This window comes from Lolium perenne, chromosome 1 (assembly GCF_019359855.2).
Source record: "Lolium perenne isolate Kyuss_39 chromosome 1, Kyuss_2.0, whole genome shotgun sequence".
In the NCBI taxonomy this organism is placed as follows: Eukaryota; Viridiplantae; Streptophyta; class Magnoliopsida; order Poales; family Poaceae; genus Lolium; species Lolium perenne.
Window position 1 is genome coordinate 23,880,355 of NC_067244.2, and position 17,881 is coordinate 23,898,235.

Here is a 17,881-nt window from a genome sequence, read left to right on the forward strand (position 1 = left end):
CATGTTCGCCAACTGCAGCATTAATAAGTCCTACAACATTTGGGTAGATTTGTTTGTTAGGAATTACGTAATTAGCTAGCTTTGGTCCAGGAAAATATTAGGAAATATCATGCTGTCTTGGTCTGATATGCTTCGTGAATATTTTAGTTTTAGTAAATGATATCCGGATGATGTTTGGTTCCGGCTAGGTGATGGAGAATCACTGCTGAAGGTGATATTGCATGCTGAAGGTGATATTGCAGGCACCATCATGGCCACATCGAAGGTCCTAAGCTCTAGGTGAGTTTTTTTTTATTTCTGCATCTCTAGGGAATGAATCATCTCCTGCCTTAGTTTATTAATAGGACTATATTTGTGTGACATTGCTGTGGTGCATTGGTAATTGATAGTGCTTTGCCTTTTCATATATACTCATAGCTATTTTTATTTGTTCATCGTGGTGAGCCTGAAGGGCATGAATCAACATGAAAATTTCTTGAAATAAAAATAATTACTAGGAGGGAGAGTGAGCAGAAAGAAGCATTTATACTCTTAACATTGATATTGCTTCGTATTGTCAATTTCTGGCATTTGATGCATAGCTAGAAAATTACTGCTCACTTTTAATCAAGATATCAGAAATGACTGATCATAGGTTTCCAGACTTTGTTGTTTCTATTTATTTTTCTGACATGCTTTCCTACAATCTTAATATATTAGTTTTTGTGGCCCCTTGTATTCAGATAATCAGATATACATTCATGACCTCAGTAATGCTAAAATATGCATGAATGCAAAATTTTGTGTTGAATGACTAGGTTCTTTAGGAGGGTCAGGAACTAGCAACTAAAGGGAAGGCAATAGACCTTGATTATATCAAATTTCATCATTAAGCAACAAGACTATCCTTTCCCCACCATGCATGTTACAACAGAGCATATTCATTCCCTATTCTGCTATATGTTGTGCGCGCTTGGCCACATTTGAGAATATATGAATATATCATTCATACCTTCATGGAGCTTTTGATCTAATGGCATACATGATCAACAATCATGTTTTTATTCCTGATTCTACTTCACAACCGTGAGAGACGTCACATGTACTTGAAATTTATTGTTTTGTCTCAGTTTTTTTCATGCAACTGACATGTCTATTTGTTAGTTGCGCTGGGCTGGAGGAGGAGGAGAAGCGAAGGGCGGAGCTAGGCCGCAGGTGGAGGAGCAGCGAGCGGCTCTTGGGGTGGCGTTGGGTGAAGGAGGTGCTGGGCACAGGCCGACCAGTGCTGGCCTCCCTCCCTCGGCCATGCCCTCACCCATCGCCGTCCTGGTTGCCTCTTCCCCAACCCTATTCTATAAGCAGAGCAAGTCCCCCCCCCCCCCAAGCAGCGTTGCTTTACTCATCAAAAAACAAGTACTCAAATTGATTTTAGATCACGCTTGAGCAGTTTGTCCCCAAATAAAAAAATTACTGTTTAAATGTAGTCAAGTCAGACCTTTTGTGATTCCAAAGGAGTAGTCTGTTGTGGGTCAAAACAAATGGTAATTTTGCTTTGATCAGTTTCGTTGCAGTCAAAATAATTGATATTTTTTGGTGGTAATATGGATGCACTTGCCGTTGCTGGTATTGCCTAATAATACGACTAACCATGCACATGTCAGCTTCATCTGATATTATGTCTTTCATTTCTGTATCTTTGATTTGACCCTCCATCTTTCAACAACTTTCTTATGGAATACTAAACCAAACTCAGTTTACTTTGATGCTAATTTATTTAGCTCTTTGTTCCATTGCAGGAGATTATCAACTCACTTTTTGTTTACAGGAAAATTTATTGAGACTCAAGAGTCAAGACAAAGGCAACAAATTTTTGAAGGTGATAATGTTTTTTGTTCCCATATGTGAATGAGTACTAACTGCTGCAAATCTGTACTAGGCATTAGATAGTTTGCAGATTCCTAGATTAAAGCATGGTTACTGCATAGTTTGAATTTATGGTCCTTATCCCTTCCATCCTTGAGTGCTTTAGCCATCAGTGTTTGAAACATCTTAAAGCCTATGTTCCTATGAAAAGATTCCCGTCTGGTTTGTTATTTTTTATTTATTAAAATATTTTTCATATGTGTTATTTTCCTCCGGCTGTAATTACGGAACATTTGAGGAGAATTATGGTTAAACTTAAATTATACATGCAAGTTTATGAATTCTCTATCTATGCTCACACTTATCTTGATTGGTTATTATTTAATAATACCATTAATATTGTCCTCATTTTTTAATGTGGTTTTAATGCAAAGATAGGTTCTTGTTGGCGTTACAAGTTCTATTAAAAATTTGTTTGAGTGCAACCTACACTACATCATAGCATGAATGCTCAGATATCCATTTTTGTTGCTACTGCAGCTGTGTTCTACCACTTCCCACAATAAATAAAAGAAATTATAGAAAGAAGGTAAATCTTTTTACCATTAATGTTGGTGCCAAGGTTTACTTCTGTGAAAAATATATGTTCCTCATTTTCAGTTTGCCATGCTTCCTATTCATAGCTTATATCATACTTTGTCAGGTCAACTCATTGTTCTTCATTCTGTTCAATTAATGGATCTTGGCTACGGCATCTTGTGATGCAATTATTAAGTATTTTACTTGTGAAAACTATCAAGAAGCTTGCATGCTTCCGACAACTGTGACTGATTTTCTTTATTGTTACCTCTTTACGTCAGTCTTAATTTTCTGTTTTTCATTGGTCAGTTAATCTACCTGCTATCCTTAACTGATATGCAGTTAAGCATCTGATACTTTGTGCTGCACAGTTTGCAGCTGTAGAGGCGATGTCTTTCAGGTTGTGTGGAATCCAAATTTGGAGACTGTTGGCCTTCCATGCTGCGGACAAAAGGGTGATGAGATGGGACGTTAGTAGGTAAGTTTAGTCAGATCTGCTCCCATATTCTATTTTATGTTTACTTTGGGCATCTCATTATATCTCCCGCAACATTGTTATTTACGAATGAATCATTTCGTATGGTAACAGAAAATTGTGAAATGAGATTGATCCAAAATAGATGTGTATGTATCACATGGTTGATACAGTATTAGTGCAGTTGTACATTCTCAAATATAGATATTTTACCACTTCATGATTGCCAGAAAACAAATTAGTAGTGTATAGATTACATTACAGGTATGTTGCCTTTGTATATACCTTATGTTTGGCGCTTTATCGGTTGGCTTCTTTTAAGTGGTGCTTGCTTCAATCATCTTTCTGAACTTATTTTCTTAACATGATTTTCCCAAGGTTATATTTAATCGCTTCTTTTGTAGTGGCATACCATTGTGTAGTCTCTAATATCCTGGTCTGCTATGTCTAGGTCTTCATATAGATCAACATTCAGCATGTACAATCTTACATTGCATTGGTGGAACCAACCCAGTCAGAGAGCCTAGGAAAAATAGCAAGTCTCGTGACCCGCGGCGGTTTGCTTGCGTATGGAAAATATTGATTAGTTCTTCATTTCTTGTTATAAATTCAACACAGAATAATCAGGAAAACACTATAAGAATCTGTTCTGAATGCAAGACATCTTTGCTAAACTGAGGACAACGTAAATACTTTTATTTTTATAATTGCAGAGAGGCTTGTCCAAGTTGAAGAATAAAGTATGGAACCAAAGCATACATTCACAGAAACTGGGATATAAGTGCTTGCGTTCGTATGATCCTATTAATTGCTTTATAATTATTTTATTCAAGGCATCTAACCCTCCTACCAGAAAATGACTATCCCAACCGCATCACTCCGCATCACTATGTGATCGAAAGAACCTTTCAATTGCCCCTACCTCTAACTATTTGATCCTTTTGATAGGTCTATAACTCTATATCCACAATGGGTACCAATCTTTTTGTCAACGTTTTGGTTTCCTGCCCTATAAAGTGATATGCATGTTCGTTAGGCATGAAGTAGATGCTCAAGATATATTAGAACATCTTTGGTAATGTGCAATGTGTCCATTCCAGGTTATAGATTTTTCTTCCAAACTTCTGTCCTTCAGATGTACTTCCTTTTCTCCAACCGCTTTTGATCATTGCAAACTACTACAGGAGGTACTGCAGATATCTATCCATGGAGCTCGATGAACTGTGGTACTTAGTTAACAGCGACACCGATCAGTTAGGTTATAAAATCCGTAGTTATTGGAGCCATTCATATGCGTTTATCAGCGCATGAAGGAAGAAGGTTTTCTTGTGTTACTTTATGACTTTCCCCTTTGACCATCGAATGGTACCTATATTGTATATGCTGGTGTATAACACTTGTTCCGGTATATGTTTGTTCTTGCACACAGTGCAGATAGAGCTGAATTTGGACAAACTTTGCAGTAATAAAACCTTATTGCATGATGCTTTGAAAAATAAAAATATTGTAACGATTAGTTTGTGAGTTGTCCATATTGCTTCACCCACTCGTTCGAAAGGTTTGTATCCATAGGTTTTGTAACAATATATGGTTATGATATATACAGGTTTTATGTACTTACAATATTGTTCCATCCCAGCTTTGGAACGCTTCGGGACAAGTGAAGTTGTGAGAAAAGTTTGTCCTGTTTTTCTTATTGTTTTTACAAGTGACCATGCATAAGGTTTTAATACTTCAACTGTCCAAGAAGACTTGGAGGTTGGAGATGTTCATTTTTGTCTTTTTGAAGATGCCACATGTGGCTGCTATATTTTTGAAAAGGACACAAAATAATCCTTACTTATGGAAGCAAATGAAGTGATAAGAAATTGGAATACTTTGTTTTGTGGAAATATTTGTGAATTTGGAATTTTTTCGCATGCTTAATCAGGCTTTGTCAAGTCTTTGGGCTATCAGTTTAAAGGAACTTTCGTTGTCATCGTGGGAACCATTTAAATTCATCGTGTTCAGTTCTTCGTGGCCACTAAATTATTGGTGGATTATATATTTTAAAACGGATTTTCTAATAAACTGATTAATCTTAAAAGATATGGTCAATCTGTGGCGGTCAATCGTTTGAAAGTGAGTGGGACATGCTGCCGATGCCATCGCCTCAGTTTGAAAGTGAGGAAACTTGAAGTAAACAACACATCGGCTTTAGTTATAGAAGCAATTTATATTTGCATTCACCATTGACTTTAGAAGCTTTGCCATCCTCCTGCATGTCGCCACCATGGCGTCTCCCTCCACAACATGGAACGGTAAGAGGAAAAGCCGTTTTAACACAAATCGCGATGGAGGTGAGGGGTATCAGTTGAGAATAGTGATGGAAATTGTTTATGTGAGGCAAACATTTGTAATAGTTTTTGGTTCCCATGGTATCGGTTAAGGGGCTTAAAATCTCAAACCCACTTCTTGCAATAGTAATTTTCCTTTTATGCTTATTTTGTGATGCTACCTTTTTTGGTACAATAACCATAATATGGTGGAGCAACTTATACAAAAGCATAATAGCTGAAAAAAATAGTGTAATAGCGTAATAAATTGTCATATCTTCCTGCAACACCTCGATGAAATAGTGTTTCTGTGATATACTAAAATAAGCTAAAACTTATGATTTTAATCCTAACCTAATTCCGCCGTTTGCGCGATAGCGCAACCGGTCATCTAGTGGTAGTTATTGATGCAATGCTGCAAGGCGGATACTCCTTAGGTCTAGCAGTGGCTGTGTATTCTGATTGTGCTCGATTGGCTATGGAATAGTGGTAGCAACTTTTGTTCACTGGTCTAGGGAATCAAATGAGGCAGCTGATGATTTAGCTAGGCATGCAACCAGGTTAATTTTAGGGCCTTGGTTGGATGATCCACCCAACTTTCTTATGCCAAAGCTTGTAAAAGACCTCACATTATTTGAGTAATAAAAGTTGCTTTTCACTGTCAATAAAAAAATCAGTGCGGCTGTTAAAAAAAAATCAGTGCGGTACCTGATATTTACCCGGGAATCCAGGAACTTTGCGTGTCATGTGTGAGCTTTGTCAATAAAAGTTGCAGTTAATCAAGCAAAGAATGCAATCGCACCGGCGCCTGCATGCACCTAATATAAAGGCTAGCTAGCTAGTGATGCCCAGGAGATACTACTAACTCCATGCTCGTGTACAATCTTGTACTACTGCCAGGTACTGAACTGATGATTATCACCTCTCTTATTGCTCAATGCTGCCCTTGCTAATTATTAGCACGAAGGATCGCCACCGAAATATACCGCTCAAAGTACTGTACTTTGTACCCTTTTTGCGAAAAGGGGGATTTTTTCGCCCTCTACAATTAAATCAGACATCTAAAGATCGGTATACATAAATATTTCAAGAGTTAATAGGACTAGACATACACAAACTTGTCCATCAATGTGCAACTAGTTGGAGGTGTTTGCGCTTGACGGACAAGTTCGTGTATGTCTGGTGTTATTAACTCATATTACAGAGCGTCTGAATTTTTATGCGTTTAAAAAAAATAAAAACATCTGAAATTTGTGTACTTTGGCCCGTGTCTATGCAAATTTTATGCCAAAGTCAAATTGTATGTTTCTGCAATAAACAAGACAAGGATTGATGTGTAAACAAGCAGGGAATTTGGTTCACAATTTTTTTTGTTCGTATACCTTTCCAAACAACCAATTGATACAAACATATATACATGTCTATTTTGTAATATTCTTCTGATATCTATAAAATTATTTTTACGCGTGCAAATCATATGCTCTTGGGATCTAAATTATTGTATTTACGGTTCCATATGGTAGTACTATATTTTCATTATATTTGTTGGTTGATAAAATCTCCATTGGAATATTTGTATAAAATCTATTTGTCACTGATTTTTCTAGTTTTAGATATCATGGTACTGTAAGAGCACTATCACCTCTGGCATTATTAATTATTGTGCTAAATCAGCTTTTCACCAACATAAAACTGCATGATACTATCTACGATACTCTATTGTAGAGAACATTATTAGTGAATTAGTCGTAACAACATAGAGATCACTTTTCTGATAGAGTTATTAGTTAGTAAAGTTTAATTTAGAACAAATACTAAATGTACCTTTTTTTTTTTTTGAGAACACAAAATGTACCTTTTTTGTAACAACATAGAGATCACTTTTCTGATAGAGTTATAGTTAGTAAAGTTTAACTTAGAACAAATACTAAATGTACCTTTTTTGTGAGACACTGGGAGGGAGTGCGTTGGAGCGGATTCGAATGGATATATTTCTTTAATAAAAATTAATTATTACTTTATTTCTAAGAGAGCGATGAGGATAGCTAGATGAGACTCAATTGTCCGCGCGTGTCTGTTTCCGTCGCCTCGCGGACGCGAAAATGATCGTTTTTTGTCCACGCGTCCGTTTGCGCATGGGTGCCTCCAGTGACCTGACGCATATTATTTTTCCTACTTTTTTTCTTCTCTTTTTCATTTAAACATAGTTGCAAACATTACACAAAGTAAACATGATTGGAAACATGGTTTTACACAAACTAATACATAATTGAGAACATGATTTTATACAAACTAATCTCCAATAGCACCGTATGTCGACTCAGGGATACCGTCCAATGGTGCCGCCTTTGGGGCGCGAGCATTTCGAGCCTCGGCCACCAAATGTGTCGCCAAACAGTTGTTTGCAATAAAAATATAAATCAAAATAGGTTTGTCGCGTCTAAATGGTATAGTTCAAAGTTCCCTCCACCGCTACATGTTGTCTCGAATATTACATAACCGAGCACAAATAAATCTAGAAGAACAGTTTGGGTCCCGACATCGATGCCGATACTGAAGCTGCTGCCGCTGCCAAAGATGCCGCCATTCGGGCGTGATTTCTTTCAAGATCATGTCACAATAGTACACATGTGCACATCCTTTACCTGAGAGATGGCCTCACGGCTTTGGACACGGTACTGGACCACATTAGTACATGAAGGTTCAATGGTTTCTAAAAAATAGCCTATATAGTTTTAGGAATCAATTACTAGTGACATGCTAAACAAATCATAGATTTTTTTTTCATTCAAAACTCATTCAAAGCATAATTTTTGGAGAATATTTTTTTTGGATATTTTAAGCTTTAATTTCCAGAGCCAGACGTACTTTTTCCAATATCCTGCCTCCGGGCCCTGCGAGGCATGTACCCCACATGTCAGTACTTTGGAAGCGTACGTCAGGTCACACATCTCGGTAGACGACGACGAGGCCACAACCCCTCCTCGAGACCAGGGAACTGACCGGTGAGGGGAGACACTGACGCGCGGGCCCCACGAGCCGCACGCTCCGGGACACGTGCCGGCGACCGGGCCACAGGCGCAGCGGGCGCAGGAAATCCGTGGCTGGCTGGCTCCATCGAGGCGAGGGAAAGGGAAGCGAGCGTGGGATGCCATACGGTACCCGAGAGAGGAGAAGCCGCTACACACACTAGCAGACACCCGCAGCCGCACCACTGCAGGAGTAGAAGAGGAGGAGTGAGAAGAAACAAGAACAAGAAGGCTCCGAGGAGAGAGAGGGAGAGAGGGAGGTGAGAGAGATTTACTCCCCTTCTTTGCTCTGCATTGCTGCACCTTTGATCCATCCTCCCCCTTCCGTTACAGAAACGTTTCTTGCTTATCTGCTTGGATATCTGTGGCATCTGTTGTATGAGGAGGGATAGGGGAGGAGGAACATAGATCTTTCTTTTTCGCTGTTTGATTCGGTGAATGTAGAGGAGGAGGAAGGGGGATATATAGAGGTTCCTGAAAGATTTGGTGTTGGATGCCTCACCTTTTTCTCCACGGTTTCTTCGGTGCCAAAGATCAAGAAAAGCTTCTGCTTTTGCGTCCCTACTTTGCAGTTTGTTTAGACGGCGCCGTTGTTTAGATACTTCCATCTTTTCTCTGCTTTATTTATTTGGGTTTATAGATGAGTTCTTTCCCTTTTGAATCTCTTTTTCTTGTTCTTGCTGGCCATAAACCTGACGAACAAGCTGATAAATGCCCTATTACTACGGTTACATAGCAAATACAATGTTTTAATCAGTTGCAACTCGCAAGAAATCTGTTTTGTGCTTCAGCCCTTCAAATGTTTCAATCTCAATCTTCCTGTTGCACCGGTTACTTTCAGTTTTAGGGCTTCACATTACTGCCAGCAGACGTTCATCCTCCGGCACCTGTTCTTCCCCATCAATGCATTCCTCCACTCCACCTGCGACAGCAGGATCTAGTCTACAACCCATTGGGGATTCACAATAATGGCCTGTAATCACCACAGGGCCCTGCTCTGTAACCGTACAACTTACAACTTACTATCCCCCTTTGAAAGGTTTACTCCCGTTTCTTTACTTCCTGCCCTGCTATTGCTCCTCCCTTCCATTCCCTGTAAGGCTGGCTCCCATTATTGTTCACCACCCTGGAGAAGAAATGCCCGTTCTAGCCCTCAGTGTTGGTATGTCTGCGATATTTTGGGCATTTTGATTGTGGGAGTAGGTTGCTGCTGTCTTTTTGCTGGATTCCTTCAACCTCAGAGTCCTTGGATTGGGCCAACCTCAGTCCTTGTGTGTGTACAACTTGCTGCACTGTTTACCTCTGCCTGAGGCTACAGGGCGTACGAGTAAAGAGGAATGCAATGCCGCCACCTCCTTTTCTTTTTCAGCTCTCATGAAACTGTAAACATATCAGGTTAACTAGTCATTTTGTGTCTTGGCATCTTGCATTACTCCATAACTTACTGGGCTGGATTTTTGAAATTGTTTCCTAATAGTAATCTGCATCATGCTAAATGGTAACCATGTAGGATTATTTTGTGTATAGCTAATTTCATGTTTCAGTTCCTCTAGTGTTTCAACAGTACTGCTTTCTGTCATTATTGCAGGAGTTAAGTGAGTGCAGAAGGATTTTCTGAGGGATCTCACCATGCAGAGTTCAAAGACAAGGTTAGCTCAACATGTCCTGGAACTTTCATGTGTTATTTACTTCCTTCCTTTGTGCATGTGTTTGCTCAAGCACACCTGCGGTTCTACACATGCATGTGCCTCTCTGAGGCAGTGTCTACCAACTTGGTATGGCATATTGTCTGTATTAAATAGGTCTAATGTACTGGGACCAGTGCAGGTCAAACCAGCCATTTACTTTTGCATAGTGAAATAATATTTACAACTCTTGTGTTGACTAGGAGATAGCTGTAGTGTACTTTTCTATGATTTGTATCTGTTGGGTTAGCATGCTAACACTGTAGATTATGCCTATTTTCTTTTCCAAGTGAAGCTTGCCACTAGTATTATATCAAAATTGGCTTACCTAGCTGGCATTAGCAAAGCTGCTAGGTTTATTTTTCTAAATACTACTACTACTACTACATTGCATGGACATTGTTTTAGTCCCTGTATAAAGTTTAACTAGCATAGGGTATTACACTTAAATACTTTATACTAAGCTTTTTGCCTTTTAAACTTCTGTAGGAATGGCCCTTCAGATGCTCCACAGAGGACGTCTCCAGCAACTCCACGGTCGTCTCGTGTGGCGAAAACAGGAGGAAATGAAACCGACTCCCCCGGGATTACACCAACAAGAACACCTACAGAGAGGAGCCCCAAGGTCACTGAGCGCCGTTCACCACGAAGCCCAATTACTGAGGTAGAAAGCTACTTGTTTTGCAGTCATGTCATTGCTGACTGCCCTCAACTGAATTCAAGTTTCCTGCTCCATCCATAGAAAATAGAGATGTTTTATTTACTAGAGCTGCACTTCCATTTTTCAAAAGCTTTGTCCGATTTAGTTAATTTTTCATGTGTGCAATTATTTATCCTAGAAGTTATTTTAATTGAATAAGATACTATCTGAATGGTATGATGATAACTTGATCATCTACAGTCAGTTTACCACCGGAAAATGCAGAATATTTTACAGCAAGATTCTTTGGAACCAGTTAACTCATACAGTTTGCACTTAATTTTTCAGAAGAAGCGCCCAAGTCGACTAAACGAGTTGGACTCTAAGGTCAGCCAGCTCCAAGATGAACTGAAGAAGACCAAGGAACAGCTGACTGCATCAGAGGCACGGAGGCGCCATGCACAGCAGGAGGCTGATGAAGCAAAGAAGCAGGAGCAGGATGCTTCCTCGAAGCTAGCGGACTCGCAGCGCCAGTTTACCGAGTTCTCAGCCGCGGAGGAATCTCGTCTCCAGGAGCTGCGCAAGATACAACAGGAGCGCGACCGTGCATGGGAATCTGAGACCGAGGCTTTGCAGAAGCAGCAGTCAGTGGATGCGGCTGCACTCAGCTCAGCCATGTCTGAGATCCAGAGGCTGAAGCTGCAGCTAGAGGCAACAGTGCAGTCTGATGCAACCCATGCCAAGCAATGCGAGTATGCAGACTCTGAACTTGAAGGGTTGAAGCAGGAGATGGAGCTGCGGCTTGCAACAATTGAAGGCCTGAAAGTGAATGTCGGGGAAAGTGACAAGGCTGCAGCTGATGCAAATGCAATGGCAACTGAGACAAAGCTGCAGCTGGAGACTGCAAAAGCCACCATTGACTCACTCGTAGCAGAGGGTGCGCGGTTGCAGGAATGCCTGAGGTCAAAGGATGTAGAGCTCAGTGAGTCTAAAGCTCGGGTAGTCTCGCTCGAGGAAGATCTGAAGAAGGTGCAAGCTGCAGGTAATGAATCTTTGAGTGAGGCACAGGGTGGCAATGCCAATGGCGGCTTTGGCAGTCCGCTGACTGAAGTTCTGAAGAGTGTCAATGGAAGTCCTGACTTGGAGGTTGAACACTGGCGTACAGCGCTTGAGGTGGCTGAGATGAGGTACCAGGAGGAGCAAACACGGATGACCATTGAGACAAAAACAGCCTATGAGATGCTGGAGAACATGAAGTCAGAGTGCGCGCGCCAACTGTGTGATATGGAGCTCAAGCTAAAGAGCAAGAACGAGGAGCTGGTGGCAGCTTTAGCAGGCAAGGCGCAGGACCTTCACAGGTCAGACAGGTTGAGCGAAATGCAGCCAGAGCTGGAGGCCAAGCTGATGAAGTCGATCACCGACATTGCTGAGCTCAAGGCGAACTTGATGGACAAGGAGAATGCGCTGCAAAGCATTGCCGAGGAGAATGAGACCCTCAAGTGTGAGGCAGGCAGGAAGGAAGCCGACGTGCAGCAGAGGTACGAGGCGGCAGTGGCGGAGCTGGAGCTTGCCAAGGCAGCGGAGCAGGACGTGAGGATGCGGCTCGGTTACGTCACCGAGGAGGCCGACAAGAGCAGCCGGCGCGCCGCCCGGGCCTCGGAGCAGCTGGACGCTGCGCAGGCAGCGAGCGCTGAGGTGGACGCAGAGCTGCGGAGGCTGCGGGTGCAGTCCGACCAGTGGCGGAAGGCCGCAGAGGCCGCTGCCGCCGCTCTTTCAGGCGGTGGTATTGGGGAAGCAAACAATGGCGGTGGCCGGATGGTGGAGCGGACGGGGTCGCTGGACCCAGAATACAACGGCTCGATCGGCGGGAAGCTGATGGGGTCACCGTTCTCGGACGATGAGTCCCCGAAGCGGCGGAACAGCGGCGTGCTGCGGAGGATGAGCGGGCTGTGGAAGAAGGGCCCCAAGTGAAGACCCTGGGACTGGTCAACATCACTGAGGTAAGGTAACAGCAGCAGCAGCAGCAGCAAGAAACCGAATGTGCAAAACACCTGTTTACTTTTCTGTGTAACAACAGCCAGATCCAGTCCGCATTGGTTAGTAGAGGTTGCTGATGATGAGTAGTAGAAATCTGTAGCTGCTATTGTAGGGTTTAGGCTGATGGATGGTAGAAGTGCCTTCTTGTTGGGAGCTAGTTGAAAGAGAAACCTTTGTGGTGTCATCAGATTCTGGAGCAGCTGCTTTTGTTTGCTGCCTATGTTTTATTTTTATTATGTTGAAAGAGAGACCTTGATCTTTCACTATCCTGTACCATCTTGTTCCAGTTCGGTCTCTGATCCATACATTCCGCATCTGGAAAGATGCAAACTGCAAAAAAAAAGAAGACAGGTAAGCTAGCAGTACTAGTCCTACAAATGTCTACAGTTTTGAAGTTTGATCTCAGAGTTCTACTGTGTCATTTGATGGTAACACTAAAGTAACACACCCTTTTTGTTAGACGGCTTAGAGCAACTATGACGGACCGGTATTTTAACGGCGAGAATACGGGTTCGGGCCAAAAGAGGCATAGGACGGAGCTCGAACTCGCGGTTTAGCCCGTAAAATGAGTTCAGAGGCCCAAGAAACTGGACGACGGTCACGTATTTATACAGGGTGCGGAGGCGAGTTGGGTTCCAAAACCCTACTCCCCGCCGCGAACAGCCAAAACCTCCGGCGAGCAATTTCCCGCTGTCTTCGGCTTATTCGCTCCATCGCCACCACCCCTCCCTTCGCAATGGCGCGTGCACGATGGGCTAGTAGGGGAGGGGGCCGAATCGGCGGCGAAGGATCGCCGCTGCGTCCACCAAGTGTGCGGTCAGAGGCGGACCGCGCGAGACGGGCGCGCTTCGATGGAGCTTGGAAGTGGGCGACCCGCAGGTGGCCGCGCAGGTTCGCGCGCCGGCCGGCGCGCTCCGAGGCGCGCGATGGAGAAGCTGACGCGCCGCCCGCTGCTGCCGGCGCTTCCGCCGCTTGGCGACAACAACGACGATGAGGAAGACGGGTTGGCTCTCACCTGCGGGAGCTCGGCGGAGGTGGCGCCGTTCGAGGTGGCCGCAGTCGTCCTCACATAGGCGTCGCCCCGCGCCAAAAACCCTCCTCCTTCGCCGCGCGTATAGCCCTGGTGGCAATCCCGGGGCGAATTTTGGATCAAATTAGCGCGCAAGAGTAGGTTTAGTTAGTATTTTGATTTGTACATGTAAATTATGTTCCAATGTAGAGCAAAATTTCGTTTTATTTCGCATGGTTCATCGGAGCAAAATTTTCCGCGACGTTTGATTTTCATTTTTCAGTTCGTGTTTATACGGGCGCTATTGCAGCTGCTCTTCCGAACAGGAGTTAGATCAGGAAGCTAGCAAAAGACGTAAACTGAAACGTTGAGATTAAAATCAGAGAACATCCTTTTCAGGGACGGTCAGTGGACCAATTTGGCCTACTTAAAACTATCCCAAAGGCCCAGCCCATACAAGCTCAACGAGCACAGAAGTACTCAGGCCGGGCCGAATTCACCCAGCGCAGAGGCCCAAACCGCATCCCTCAGCCCAGCTTACTAAACCACGAAGCCCTAGCTTCGCTCCACCCCTCTCTACTCTCCACCCAAACCCCGTCCCGCAGCTCGCCGGCGCCGCCCGCAGCCATGTCGGACGAAGCCGCCGCCGCCGCCTCCAGCCACCACGAGGTGGACCTGGGCCACCTCATGGCCTACGACCCCTCGCACCACCTCGCCGCGGCCCCGTCGTCCCGGGCCGAGCTGCGGGAGGAGTGCCTGCGCAAGGCCACGGAGCTGGCGCAGGCCGTCGCCGACGCCCTCTTCTCGCTGCCCGCCACCGAGGGCCGCGACGGGCCCGTCGTGCGCCTCCCGCCGCCCAACAACCGCCTCCCACGCGAGAAGCATGTGAGAAGACGACAGCTCTCTTTCTCTCTATCGTCTCTGCTCGCTAGTGTCGATTGCGTTGTTGATCTGCTGGAGATTATGGAACGCGTGCTTGGGTGCGCTTGCCCAATGCTTAGTTTTACGAAGTTTTATGCCCATGATGTAGTAGTAGTCGAGCTGGAGTCACTCTGGTAGGAACTTCAGCCTGTGAAGAAACGTTGTTTTCAGTTTAGGTTACGGATGCGAGAGTAACATGCTAGCATGAAATTCTTGCTGCCCTGATTTTACTTTAATTAGTTCTGAACTTTCCTTCTTGTTCCATGCTAATCCGTAAAAGAGATATCAAGTTGAATGTGAACTTATGTTGATATATACATGCAATTGTGGATTGCAAAATGACTAACCATTTTCTTTCCTGTCACCAGCTACCAAGGCCGGCGCCTCCTACAAAGTGGGAGGCTTTCGCAAAGCAGAAAGGTGAAATTGTTATTCTTGCCAGCTCTTGGAGTGTTTTTTTTTTGTTGGAAGTCTATTCGCCTGGATTTAGTATAACAGTAACAACATACTTCCAGGGATTGTCAACTGCAAGAAGAACAAGCGTACGTGGGATGAGCAAACCAATTCGTGGAAGCGGAATTATGGCTATGATCGCGTTAATGACGACAGAGACATTCCCATCATCGAAGCTAAAATGACAGATGGTAAGCAACTTTTCTCCTGTATCTATGGCTAGCAAAGCTTCTTTTTAAGCATGTTGAGCCAAAATGGCAGGATAGCCTATATCCTGTGCTGTGGTACAAATGCTGAGCAGCCTGCATGCTTTTGCCTATGTACACAGATTTAGTCCAGCAATCAGTTTCCAGTGCTGTGATTCAAATGCTTAGCAGCCTGCATGCTTTTGCTTATGTACACAGATTTAGTCCAGCAATCAGTTTCCAATGCTCTTTTTTCGTTTATGACTTGACTGAATGTAAGAGTGCTCAGTTTATATGTAATTAGTTATACCATGATGTTTCTTCAAACCTCTTTGCTCAATCTGGTACCCTTCTAATTAAATATGTTGGTCTACAGAACCAGGTGTTGATCCATTTGCTAAAAGAAGGGAAGAGAAGAAGGGCAGGGTTGATAAGCAAGAAAAGAACAGACTTGGTAATCTAAAGAATGCCGCAAAAGTTGGTGCTTTGCCAAGGTAATCCTTTCCTACTATCTATGTACCTCATAACACTACGTTTGCTGTTATTCATTACATTGGCAACTCAAGTTTCTGATCTAAATGCTTCCTGAAAAATATTATGCAGTCATATACAGCTTGCTGCCACATCCATTCCGATCACAGGAACTAAAGCTGATCTGCCTAGAAAATCTAAAAAGGAAGACCTTGAGAATGTTGCTGGTATGGCTTCTTCAGCAACGGCTAGTGGTGGGAAGTTTGACAAGAAGTTGCCTGGCGAGAAACCTCTTAAGAAAGCTGGCAAACATAGAAAGGTTTTTCTCCTCCTATAAACCTGTTCACCTTTTGTGAATCCTCATATCCATTTGTAAGTTCATAGTTTCAGTAGCTAAACTGTTTCTTTTCTGCAGTTCCTCCCTGTGGCTGAAGGGAAAGGAATGGGCAACCTGGAGAAGCAGCAAAACGACAAAATCTTGAACAGCCTACTAGCCAAGAACTTCGAGGAACCGTTGGATGTCAGCAAGGTAAGCTCTGAAAACAAATAACACTGTATGTTCGATTGTTTAGTCTGCACCATCTAACAAACATCTCTACATAACTTTGGTACCAGGCAATCACGATGTACAAGGTGAAGAAGGACAACAACAGAAGGAAAGACAAGAAGTCGTCATCTGGATCAGATAAGTTGAAACCTGGGAAGAAAATCCACAAGAAATCTTCAAAGAAGAGCGCTTAGGTCCACACCATCCTTGGGAACGTGTTGTAGGAGGCGATTTTGTATGGTTACTACTGCCCTGTTTAAGTTCATGGGAGAGATACTGTTATTCCAGATGTTAGTTGTGACACAAGAAAGTGAATGTTGCTATGGCAACGCTTCACAGATAATGATGTGCACGCATTATATATTTATCACAAGTTTGGGAAATGTTTCTGGAAAGCCTGTTCGCAATATGAGAGTTAGCAACCTAACGAAGAAAATTGATGTTTCTTATTTTAACTTTCTGAATAATTGTTGCATGTATTCTCCATAGTATTTGAACAATAGTATTGTAGAAAAACCATCTTGAATTAGCCTTTCCAATCGAGGAAAGACCAGCATAAAAATATTGCAGGGAGAACGACATACATAACTGCTGTTCTGGCTCACCAGAGTCATAACAGCCAAAGAGGAAAAACAGTGATGGATTAAGTGACCAAACGCATACTGAACTGGTTGATAAATCAACAATCTAGAGCAATCTTGGGAAGCATCAGTAACTAAAAACCAGAAGTTGAGGAATCGGAGCAGCTTCGGGAACAGACTGAACTGAAGCATATAAACTTCTCGTTCAGGGCACCAATTCTACCTACTACAATGCTGAAAAGTTATAGGGCCAAAAATCAATAGGCTGGATCAAGCAATTCTGTAACGTTTTTGGCAGAGAAACCACCTATCCAGGTCATTTGCTGAATTCAGAAAAACGGACATCTGGATTTAAGATTAGATAACTAACTCTCCATTGATGATGATAACCGGAAGACGCGTGCACCAGATCACGAACCAAAAAGGGCATTGCAGAGGGCCATGCAGTAGAGATTGGAGAAGACTGCGGTAGCTGGATGGATGGTCGATGCCGGCGTGGAATTATTTTTCGGTGGAAGGTGATGATTTCGCGAGACGTCAATAGACTTGTTAATTTCAAGACCTAGTGGATCCGTTGATGGCATCAGTCTCTTGAAGATGTTCGTAGAGGAAGGGTGCGCGTCGTGCGTTCATAAAGATAATTGATCGAAAATGCAACGGTGCTCATGAAATGGGACGCGGTGAAAATCTCTGCCGTTCACATGCATAGGGATGCATATCTGTGGGGTTCGTCAGCTTGCCCACTCATTGTAAAAGATTCTCTTCTTGAAATATACTACTAATTCTAAAGTAAGTATAACTTTCGCATAATAAATACAAATGAGATTTTGTTTGCATATTTGACTTCCTCGCAACAAACTCTTCGAAATGAGTCTAATATTTAATTTTTTAAAATGCATTTCGTGAACTGTATCTATAGAGTCCTCTATTATTTACGCATGTAGTCTGTATGCCATGTTCATGTAGTCCTGCGAAAAGTACTACTAAATTTATAAAGTCCTTGTCAATTTATTCTTATGGTACATGCAATAGTGCCAAAAATACTGTTGCTTTTACACACATGACAGCTGTAGATTTTTTTTCACATGGGGTCATGTTGGACTGTCGTGGTA

The 17,881-nt window shown here is 42.9% G+C and overlaps 2 protein-coding genes across 3 annotated transcripts; both read left to right on the top strand.

The window, feature by feature from the left end:
- Positions 1 to 8,362: 8,362 nt before the first annotated feature.
- LOC127344405 (interactor of constitutive active ROPs 2, chloroplastic) lies at positions 8,363 to 12,871 on the top strand. Of its 2 annotated transcripts, none has more exons than XM_051370672.2 (4): positions 8,363 to 8,488; positions 9,827 to 9,889; positions 10,415 to 10,589; positions 10,914 to 12,871. In XM_051370672.2, exons 2-4 carry the CDS (start codon positions 9,870 to 9,872, stop codon positions 12,534 to 12,536), a joined length of 1,818 nt encoding a protein of 605 aa, XP_051226632.1. In that variant the 5' UTR covers positions 8,363 to 8,488; positions 9,827 to 9,869; the 3' UTR covers positions 12,537 to 12,871. The 2 variants fall into 2 exon arrangements, with proteins under 2 accessions (XP_051226632.1, XP_051226637.1); XM_051370677.2 differs by having other exon boundaries at positions 8,364 to 8,500; positions 9,829 to 9,889.
- Positions 12,872 to 14,189: 1,318 nt separating this feature from the next.
- Positions 14,190 to 16,583, top strand: LOC127344421 (ribosome biogenesis regulatory protein homolog). Its single transcript, XM_051370688.2, has 7 exons — positions 14,190 to 14,496; positions 14,901 to 14,952; positions 15,048 to 15,176; positions 15,547 to 15,664; positions 15,774 to 15,960; positions 16,057 to 16,170; positions 16,257 to 16,583. Exons 1-7 carry the CDS (start codon positions 14,239 to 14,241, stop codon positions 16,380 to 16,382), a joined length of 984 nt encoding a protein of 327 aa, XP_051226648.1. The 5' UTR covers positions 14,190 to 14,238; the 3' UTR covers positions 16,383 to 16,583.
- The last annotated feature ends 1,298 nt before the right edge of the window (positions 16,584 to 17,881 follow it).